The sequence below is a fragment of the Echeneis naucrates genome, chromosome 16 (genome assembly GCF_900963305.1).
Source record: "Echeneis naucrates chromosome 16, fEcheNa1.1, whole genome shotgun sequence".
NCBI lineage: Eukaryota > Metazoa > Chordata > Actinopteri > Carangiformes > Echeneidae > Echeneis > Echeneis naucrates.
In genome coordinates, this window is record NC_042526.1 from 13,701,841 (window position 1) to 13,711,997 (window position 10,157).

At 43.1% G+C, this 10,157-nt stretch overlaps 1 protein-coding gene across 1 annotated transcript; it reads right to left on the bottom strand.

Moving 5' to 3' along the window:
* Positions 1 to 1,198: 1,198 nt before the first annotated feature.
* ciartb (circadian associated repressor of transcription b) lies at positions 1,199 to 9,807 on the bottom strand. Its single transcript, XM_029523924.1, has 6 exons — positions 9,673 to 9,807; positions 7,026 to 7,482; positions 6,654 to 6,729; positions 5,894 to 5,972; positions 3,874 to 4,000; positions 1,199 to 2,827 (listed from the first exon to the last, which is right to left on the bottom strand). The coding sequence occupies exons 2-6, from the start codon at positions 7,440 to 7,442 to the stop codon at positions 2,435 to 2,437; spliced, it is 1,092 nt and encodes a 363-aa protein (XP_029379784.1). The 5' UTR covers positions 7,443 to 7,482; positions 9,673 to 9,807; the 3' UTR covers positions 1,199 to 2,434.
* Positions 9,808 to 10,157: the final 350 nt, after the last annotated feature.

Consider the following 10,157-nt stretch of genomic DNA (forward strand, 5'->3'; position numbering starts at 1 on the left):
CCAATCAAGAGACACGTGACTGTACTGTGCATTTCAGAAAGAAATTCTATTTAAAAAAGTACTTGGCCTCCATTTTTATCTCCTTAAGTGCCTAACAACACTGCTTCCCAGGCCACAGATCTGCCCCAAACTTGTGTTATCACGCTCTGCAAATACATGTTCCACCATGTTGTTCTCAAATTCACTCAGATTGGCTTTGACAAATAAGCATGACTCTAAAGCAGAGGTATTTAAACTTTTCAAGATGGTGTATTTTCCAAATGAGGAGAAAGAAAATTAGGTGCATATTGCACTTCATGCTCAAAGATAATCTCATTATGCTGGTCGAGCAACAGAGGATGGAGCTCACTTTGTTAACATTTCCACCTTTAGATGGAGTCAGAGATACACTGTGCCAGTGGGCAGCCAAGGAGGATTATTCTACGCCTGATTGCAGACAGAAAATAATGTTGTGCATCATACAAAACTTTAGAGTCGATGTAGCTGCTAATATGCTAAATCTGCAGTGGTTATACTTTTGATTTGTTTTTTTGTTGTTGTTTTAATAATATAGGTAATGACTGAGATTATCATATGACAGTCATTACCTATATTATTATCATTCCATGAGTCACCATTCTCTGTGTTGTACAGGCAAGTAACATAGTTTACCTCAGCTGTCTGGTTTGCCACGGGCATGTGACAGCAGACCTGTAAAAATACAAAAACTAAACCTCCCCGTAGCGGCACTCTTTCTGAGAAATGTGAAGTGATACTGAGTTGGCACATTTCCCAGTACTCTGTAAAAGTAAAAATGCGAAAATGTCACTCGGTGGAGCTGCACTGAAAATTACACCCTAGATGCAAATAATATATCTTATTATTCCTTCAAGGAGTAAGACTCACCCTGTAATTGGTCTTACTGAGATATAAATCAGCTCACTTCTTTGGGGTTTTTTGAATCTTAGTTGACCAGCGTTAGATCTTGGTTTGGACTTACAATGGGATATTTCATAGAATCCTATTGCTGACACAGTAGGTCTCAACAATGTGCCTCACAAATGTCCTTTTATGTATCTCCAATGTAGTGCTGAACATTTCAATCATGACAAAGGTGAAATAGTTGTGAGGAAACAGATTTATAATCTAATCTAGAACTGCAGGTTCGCAACATTTAAAATACGCTCTACCATTTTAAGAATGACAAAAAAGAAGGCCATAGGCAGTAGGCATTTTGCATCAAACAAATATAACCACATTTATTTTGAAAGTATAAAATTTCACACTATAAAGGCCACTTTTCAGGGTAAATCAACAACCTTTCTGTAAGATTTACACAGAGAAATACCTTGTCCCTCTCTGCTGGTCTAGCATACAGTCCAGTTCTGTGGCAAAACAAAAGAATTGTTCTACTCCACCACAGAAAGTAGTTGGCAAAGATCTGAATAACTTAGTCAATACAGGAAAATGGCATGAGAGTGAGAATTCCTGATTTGTACATCCCAAAGAGGAGCAGGTATTCTGAACGGTTCTCTCTCTTTATTAAACCAATCTACAGGCACAGCTTGACATTACAGGCACTGTTTGCCTTCTACTGGGAGACTCAAAAAAAGAAATCTGCAGTTGACATTCTTTACAATGGCACCAGTCAGGCAACAAGATCATCTCCATGGAGAGAGCATCCTCTGTTTGTACATGCGGGGCGGCTTGTACTGCAGACCTCACTGTCAGAGGCCGTTTGGCTCACTGCGGATCTGGTGAGGTGTCCAAACTTTGAGCGTAGCCTTCACATTCCTACTCAATAATCATGACGTGGTGCCCACTGAGGTAGAACAGTTGTACCAAAAGACATATTTATAAAGTATACAAATGAGTAACAGTCACATCAATAAACTTAAAAGTGGAGTTGTGGGGGAGGGGGCTGTAGGGGAAAACATCACGTTTCACCCGGCATTTTCTGCACAATATGTAGACCACTGACATGTCCGGATATCTCAAACACTCCCTTCCACCACTAACTACTCCTGCAGTACTTTCCCGTTCAGGCAGTAATGGCGGTTTCACTGATACTCAAACTGTATTATTGCATCTACAAACCAGCGAGCAACAATTCACTTGTGAGATCACTCGCTCTAATGAGCTCTGCATGTGAAATCTATCCTTCCCACTCTCACACACGCTATTTAAGAGTGCAAACAAAGAGAAATAATAAAGATAAGTCAACGAAAGGGAGAAGTGAAGCAGACACTTGTCATGTCAGAGAGGGCACATTCCCATACAGAGAGCACAACGTGTTTGTTGACACTCCTTCCACATTAAAGAGGAATCTGTGACGTCCCTTGTGAAGGCTCCCGTCTACCCTGAAGGCTGGAATGGGCTAAGCAAGCTTACTGGCTCCGAAGAGGAGGGTGGGTGGAGCGGTGCTTACAGCTGGGCATCCAGCCTTCTGCTTGGACTACGACCAGCTGCTGTCCATCAAACCCAGTGTTTCCTTGCGGGTGATGATGCTTTCTGTGGATTTAAGGAGCCTCTCTAGACAGGGTGCGTTGATTTTGCCGGGCGGAAGGCTTCTGGGCACCGGGTCTGTCTTAAAGTGGGCATCTGTGCTGGAGGACACAGCATTATCCTGGGTTAGGTCTCTATCTCTGGGGGACAGCAGGTGCCTGGGGCCAGCCTGGGCCTGCTCTGCTGTGGGGGAGCAGATGGGTGATGTGTGGAGCCACTTCAGGTTGTTGGCAGAGTAAGCTCCAGCAGGAGTGAGGTCAGTGACTCTCAGGGCATTGGCACCGACTGGAGGGTCACTCACGGTGACCGGGCTCACGACTGCAGTGTTGGTCACTGGAGATTGCTGTTGGAAAGCAAGTTCACATGGTTTAGTTTCATTCATCTTTTATAGTTTTAGCCAAGCACTGGGGCCATGTCCCTGGAACACTGTGGTGAAAACGTAAAAAGCAACACTTTTTATTTTTTTAACCATATTCAAATTTTACCGATAGCAGCTGAAACTGTGCTTCAATTTGGCAACAAGCTGTTGATCCAATGCTGCCCCAGTCACCTTTGAAAAGGGTTCATTTGTTGGCAGACAAATCCAGCAGACACAAAATAACGTTCACATTCATCTAGTACTGTGCTTCTGGCCACCTGAACAAAATCTAACTCCAATATTTACACTCTTTTAATCTTCTCTTCTGGTGCAAAATATATTTAATGAAAAATATCTGGCTCTTCAGCGTCTACATGCTCCGTGATGTTCGCTAGTTAGTCACAGTCTGCTGTTTGGTGCTGGCACAAAACACAAACAGAAAAAACCAAATAAAGCTGAAATGCTCCATAGCCAAGAGTTACAATATTAGATGATAACTGCTCATATGTTTGCCACTGTTAACATTATGAATACAATTTTCTTCAGTGATAATCTAAAAATATAGCTTGCAGCAGTTTTAAAGTTACTGTGTTTCGTTTACAGTATTACCAGTAACCAGGCCCAAATACCTTCTTTGTGGTGACTGAAAGTAAATCAGTAGCTTGTAATTGAAGGGTCCAGTACGCCAGGATTAGAAATAAATCCTCCCCAATTAAATGCACAGGAATGTTCCAGAGTATTCTGACCTTTCGTAACCCGGTAGGGATACTCCTCCAAAACTACTTTTCTCCTTTGTCATTGTTCCTTGTGAACCTGAGACTTCGTTAATACCTCTGTAAAAATAGATTTTAATCCTCCCTTCCCTGTCCCAGACCTGTGATTAAATGATAACAGATATTTTAGTACCTCCTTCACTACATTGTCACCATATGTTCTTGGCAGCAGGCTTTGTTTGACTGAAGCACTCTTACACAACAGTTCTGAAAATGGTTTTTATTTGTATTTTTATAGGTTTCTTCTTCTTTCTTTACCTTCAGTTTTTTGGTAGGAACAGCGTCCTCTGTCTGCGCCACAACAAGTTGGTCTTGGAGTTTTACATTAGGGAACCAGCTCTTCAGCATTTCCTCCATTTTGAGAATGATATTGATATATTTCTCTCTGTAAAAAGGTGGTGAAAGAGAAAAGAGTGAGAACAAATTACTGGGCTAATCATAAATCAAGAGTAATTTACCTAAAATCTTGCCAACCTCTTCTCAGAACTCTTATCTTTCCATCAAGCTCGCACAGGAAATGTGCGCTCTTGAGTAGAATGTGAAAGACTTAGACTCACTCAGCAAAGCCTGCACTCCATGTGTGTGTGTGTGTGTGTGTGTGTGTGTGTGTGGGGAGGAACACTGTCCTGAGTACATTTCTCACATGTTTTAAGCGCACACACACACTGATTTATAATAGCTCTGTTTGCTGCTAAATATAAACACCCCAAGCCACAACGGTCTCTGACAGCATCAATGTGAAAGCAAACTAAGTTGTAGTGACGCAGTTCTCGTTGGAAGTGGACGCAGAGCAACTCCGGCTAACTCCCTCTCGTCAAAACCAGATGGTAGGCAGGGATTAGCCCGTGTCATATGATCAAGAACATCCTGCGATGCTTCATTCAGAGCATGTTAAATTCATGTGAAAGATTATCCACAACAGTGGCTGCTAAAAAAGTCACTTTGATCCTATCTACCATTGTGTTGCTGCTGGGGCTGCCAGCTGGCAACACAGAGCAGGCACAGGCAGAGACAGAGCAAGGGAGGGAGGCATGAGGGAAAGAGGGAGGGGTGCAGTCCACCTTCCAGCCTTGGCCCTGGCTGTCTGCAGGGAGGCTGCCACACCCACTCTTTGTCTCCCATATGAACGCAGCAGCTGGTGGGTGAGGGCTTCAATTAGTTTGTGCCACTCTCAGCAGTGCTTCATCGTGTAACAGTGTACCGCGATGATGCAGTGGCTCACAGCTACTATCTACGCCGCAGGACGAAGGTTTCTGATCAGAAGTGCTGCTTTAATTCAGGGCTAAGTTCTTCATGAAGCTGCTATTTCATTTATCATCATCGCCTTGACTTGGTGACAAATTGCTCCCCATCATTTTTTGTCCAAGGTTGATTGTTTTATTGTGTTGTTGCTCATTCAGTAAAATAGTTTGACACACATTTAGCATTGTGCCGATTACTGATTATCACATTTGGTTGTACAGAGCAAAATTTTAAATCAAGATTAATCAGTCCATCACAATTACTGGTTGCAGCTTTTGCTTTCATGAGTTTTCTATCATGCATCGTCAAGTTAATTGCTCCCAGCTTTCTTTTTTTACTTTACTTTTTACGCATTTGATTTCTTTTCATGTAACTTTTTACATATGAAATATTCTTATTCATAAAAGGATATTGATATCAAACCTATTTTCCTTTTTATGTAAGCATAATAAATCCAATGCTTTAGTGGAATTTACTATTTCCTTAAAACATCAAACCATTATTGAGACTAAACGGAGAGTGTTTCCTTCAAAAGGGTGGCATCATGCCCCATTACGCCGTCTGGCCAGCGGAGAGTTAATCAACAGACACAACTGTGCTGCTCCCACAGTGAAGAATGATACATTTTTAAGCAGGTTCCCAGCTACAGTGAGTCCCAGCCATCTCTGCAGTAAATTTATCCTGAATGTGTGGGTGTAGCAGCTCCTGGCAGGGCAGCCTGCTGTGAGCCATGTGTCACAGACATGTTTGAAGCCGCTTTGACCCACGGATAGCAAATGCCATTTCTGCCCGTGTCTATGTTATCGTGATTGAATGTATTGTGGTTGTGAGTCTTATCTGAAAGGAAGGAGCTCTGAACAAAGGTTTTGTATTTGAGTTAAAATAGAATATCTGTTTAAAAAAAAAACAAAAAAAACAAAACAGCAAAATCACTAAGATATCTAAAAATGTAAAAATGTAATGTAACTGAACTCTGAGATGACTGTGCTCATTGTGGCGTGCAGAACAATATGTGGGCCATGCTGAGGACTCTTACCCCATGCAGGGGTTCTTCAGGACACCCATGATCCTTTGAATCCTGTCCATGGCCACACTCTCCTGGAAACTGCTGAGTCCTGTAAACGAAAAAAAGTTGGTTGCATGGACTGTGTTGACAGCAGATGGGTTGTGTGTGTTAGTGAACTGTATGTGTGAGGGAGCAGATTCCCTGCCTCTGTAGCCAGGAAGCGTTGGGTCAAACAAGGTTTCTGTTTGACAGGGTTCCCAAACAAAGCAGTTTCAGAGCCTGTCTGAACATGGTGCTTTCTTAAAGAAACCTGTATAGTGCCTAACACACTGGAGATTTTGGCACGGTATGTCATCATACATCTCTGTCATATCATTTACAAGGAAGTCTGAAATGTGACTTTGCCTGTTCTCAACTGTTAGAAAACAAAGAGAAAACACTTCAATGTGTTTTTTAAAAGGGCAACCTTAAAATAATGTCCAAATCAAATTTAATTTTCAAAGATAGATGCACACAGGAAATAGTTGTGGTTACTTGATAGTCCTACAACACCATGTTTCAGATATCTCTTTGTCAAATCTTGGGTACACAAATTCCATAGAGAGCAGCACTGTCTGTGCAGCCTATTGTTGTCTCTAAGATACAACAAGGCAGGAGCACATAAAGACATGAAGCGATGTTGTTGAAAGTTGTTGACTTTCATGAAAAAGAATGATTCTGTTAAATAGCATGAATAAACTGAGATTTTTCTGGAAACAAAAAAGAAAAAGATATGAAAAGACTGACTTACGGTGTCTGTATCTCCCTGAACGAAGGCCATTCAAGATTAATGACAGTGGATGAATGTAGCATTGTAGCTCCATGCACTGTAAATGACAAATATGTGATATCACTGTCACAGTGTGTTTAAAAAACTGACATCACGTCAAAATATAAAAAGGAGATGAATCCCCAACTTTTCCTGTTGTTCTGTTTATCCACCATGTATTACAAACCTAAGTAATGGTGTGCAAAGAGTTACGGGGGAGGGTCATCTTTACAGGAAATGAGGTACTATGTTAAGCCAGCAGGGGAGTCGATCTAGGTGACAGGGCATGCTCTAGTTTTGCTGAAAGTCAACTATCTCTGGTGAGAAAAACAAACATGAGTCATAGTTACTCACTTTTCTGCTGAAAATTCTGTCTTTCTCCGACATGCTGGAAATGAGCTGCCGTTCCTTACACTCCTCCTCTGAGGAGAAGTGAGGTCTCTTCAGTGCTTGCCGAGTATTTTTGCCATTTGTTTTTTCTCCTTTTACTTTACACAGTTCAATGCCACGGTTATATGTCTCTGTGCAGCTGGGGGGGCATTCCCGGCTGGAGGCCTCCCTGACCTCGCTCCAGTTACTATCCTTCTCTTTCACCTCGTTGCCCTGGCGGTAGTTGCTGTCAGACGGGCCCAGGTGTGGTGGGGCACTGGGGGATGAGGGAGCCTCCGCCTGGCTGTTCTTTCTGGTACAGTCAGACTCCCATTCACTCTCATTGTCCTCATTGTCACTAGCCAGCCAGTCAATGGAGTTGTCCGAATCTGTAGCAGACATCCTCGGCTGCAGGCTCTAACTAGCACTGACCATCACCGACCTGGCAAAGAGAAAGTCATTGTAACTGCAATGCAACAACACAGAGAGGAGTGAGGTAGATGTGAAATTCAAGACTTCAAGACTATCAGCCTAAACATGTGAAGCAGCAGCCAAAAAGAAGTGGAATTGAAACAGCGATATATTGAAATGGTTTTGAGTGTAAACTAAAGGCCTCTTGGTTAAAATAAACAAACAAACAAACAAAAAAAAAAAAAAAAGATACTGCAGTTGAACCAGGCAACGATGGATACAGGCAGAAACACGGTGGTGTGCACCAAGCAGATGGTGGCAGTGCGGGCAAAGTGGAGGCCGCAATGACCCATTTGTTTTTCAGATGCAACACCTGAGCCAGTGGCAGCCACAACTCGCCACCATCAAAAGCAAGCACCAAACACTCTGGTGTCCACAACAACCTGGCGCAGCGCTCAAACACTCAAGGACAAAAATCTTTTATTGTCATTGTTAATGCCCGCATCATGACGTCAGACAAGAACAAATGTCTGCATTTTATCTATCAGCTGCCAGCTGCTGCCACCACACTCATTCATCAGCACTGTGAGGTTGTTTATTCAAAAGGGAGATGGGGCTAGTTCCTCAGACTACAGACCTCCCACCAACATATAAGTGACACTTGAGGGAGGAATTAAAAAAAAAAGAAAAAAAAAAGAAAAAAGGGGATTTTACAAAATGAGCGGCTGGCACTGTCTGTTCACAATGTGACAACTCGTGAACAAAAACTCCTCCGTCACGGATGCTTAATTGCTTGTGGGATCTTTGCATTTCTCCAACATGTTTCCTCAGTGATAAAGGAAGTGAGAGCAGCATTTTCAGCACAGATTATTTTTGGGGCTTTGTATGGTTCGTGCCTGCATGTGTCTTGTTTCCTGTGAAATTTGAGGGGAGGAGAGTTAATTGCTCCTTACTTCTTTGTCTCTAGACGACCACCTTCTGATCTTATTGTTACAGGAGAGGGTGGAGCAGAGATTTACTGCTTAGCATGCACTAGCACTAGCACAAAACACACAAAAAAATTGATGCATCTGACTGATTGTTATTGTACCTCATAAGTATTATTATGAATATAAATCATTTTAATCAAATCAACATGCTGTAAATTGGCCTGAGGAGCAGCTGTAATAAAACACCCAGTTCAGGCCTAAATCAAAATATCCCATGCTAGGATGGTAAACTGCATCAAGATTTTCAGAGGCAACGAATATAAATAAATAAATAAATAAATAATTAACTGTACTTTGAATCCAGACCATAATTATATAAATCGCAGACAAGACTTAAGCAACAACCATTCAGGTGAGTCAGAAAGAGCAATCTTTCTTATTTTAAACTACTGAGTCTTGTTATCAAACTTGTTTGGAATATCATATCACACTAAGCATTAAATTACACAACATCCCATAATAAGATCGTTCCCTATAATGAAGTCATATCTTAGTAGCATCAAAGGTCCCCACTTGTCCTTTGTCTTCCCAGCTAAAACCACATTGGGCTATTCAGTATGTCTCAGCAAATGCTAAATAAAATATTTTCTCTTAACATGAGTGGTTTCCTCATACACACCATACAACACCTGTCCAGTTATCCGCTTTCCTGGGCCTTTGAATGCACCACGTCGGCCTACGGTCTGTTAATATAAAGAGTCCAATTCTAACGTCTTTATGTGACACATTTCTTTGGAAACGCCGTCGTGGCCGAAAGCCTTTCCCTGTGTCTCCATCTACCTGTGTAGGTGGGGCACCTGAACAGAGATGTCCCCCCCCCCCCAAAAAAAAAAAAAAAAAAAAAAAAACACAACACACACACTTCCAGATTCGGAGTCGTGAACTTGAAACGCCGACACAAAACAAAGCCCAACTTATATGGACGTAAATATCATCCAGAGGTTCATCATCTGCCCTTACGGATGAATAAATAAAAGTCCTGTTATCGGGTCTGTCCGCCTACAGGCAGGGATCAAACCAGCTGGGTAAGAAACACAACAGACTTCCTCATCGTAATAAATTTGCCAACGTGCGCCGTAAAAATGATATAAAACTGGAAACGCTTTCACGCCCGCCTACAGCGGAGGACTGAATCCGACAATAGTACCACTGATGCTTACAACAACGACCCGTCAGCAACATTCAACCCTAATGTGCCGGGTGGGTTTTGATAAAATCGGATCCGGTCCTACCTCCCCAGGACGGAGCGGCTGGTCCCGTACGGTCCTTTGTTCGGCGGTAGATCCGGCGGGTCTGTCGGGGCGGAGAGCGGCTGCCTTGCGGGACGTGCGGTGTGTGACTGAGGAGGCAGCTCAGCCGGAGACCGGGGCCCGTGCAGCTTCTCCCAAGGCAACGTGTCTGCGGGGGCGGGGCCACGGGCCTCCCGCTCTCCCATTGGCTCCTGGGACCAGTCGGCCCGACCAATCGGCCGAGTCCGCCGGAGCGGCCGCGGGTGGATAGGCGAGGCCGGTTTACATATGCAAATGAGATGCAAATGACACAAACACGTGGACACGCGGATCGGTTTCATTTCAGCAGCTGGGCGAAGAGTCAACCCAGGGCAGGTTTTGGTCATTCTGCAGGCATTCTTCCTCATTATATCATCTGGATGATGATAGCGGACTTGTGACAGGTCGGTTAGGCGAGCGGCCCGCCGAAGGCCCAGTCAGCAGTTTCA

What these genes read in the sequence shown, in the direction of transcription:
- ciartb (XM_029523924.1), bottom strand. Translation starts at nt 7,442, where the DNA reads ATGTCTGCTACAGATTCGGACAACTCCATTGACTGGCTGGCTAGTGAC. An exon ending in ACAGAATTTTCAGCAGAAAA is followed by an intron (nt 6,730 to 7,025) that starts GTGAGTAACTAT and finishes TGTCATTTACAG; the next exon opens with TGCATGGAGCTACAATGCTA. An exon ending in CTGAAGAACCCCTGCATGGG is followed by an intron (nt 4,001 to 5,893) that starts GTAAGAGTCCTC and finishes ACCTTTTTACAG; the next exon opens with AGAGAAATATATCAATATCA.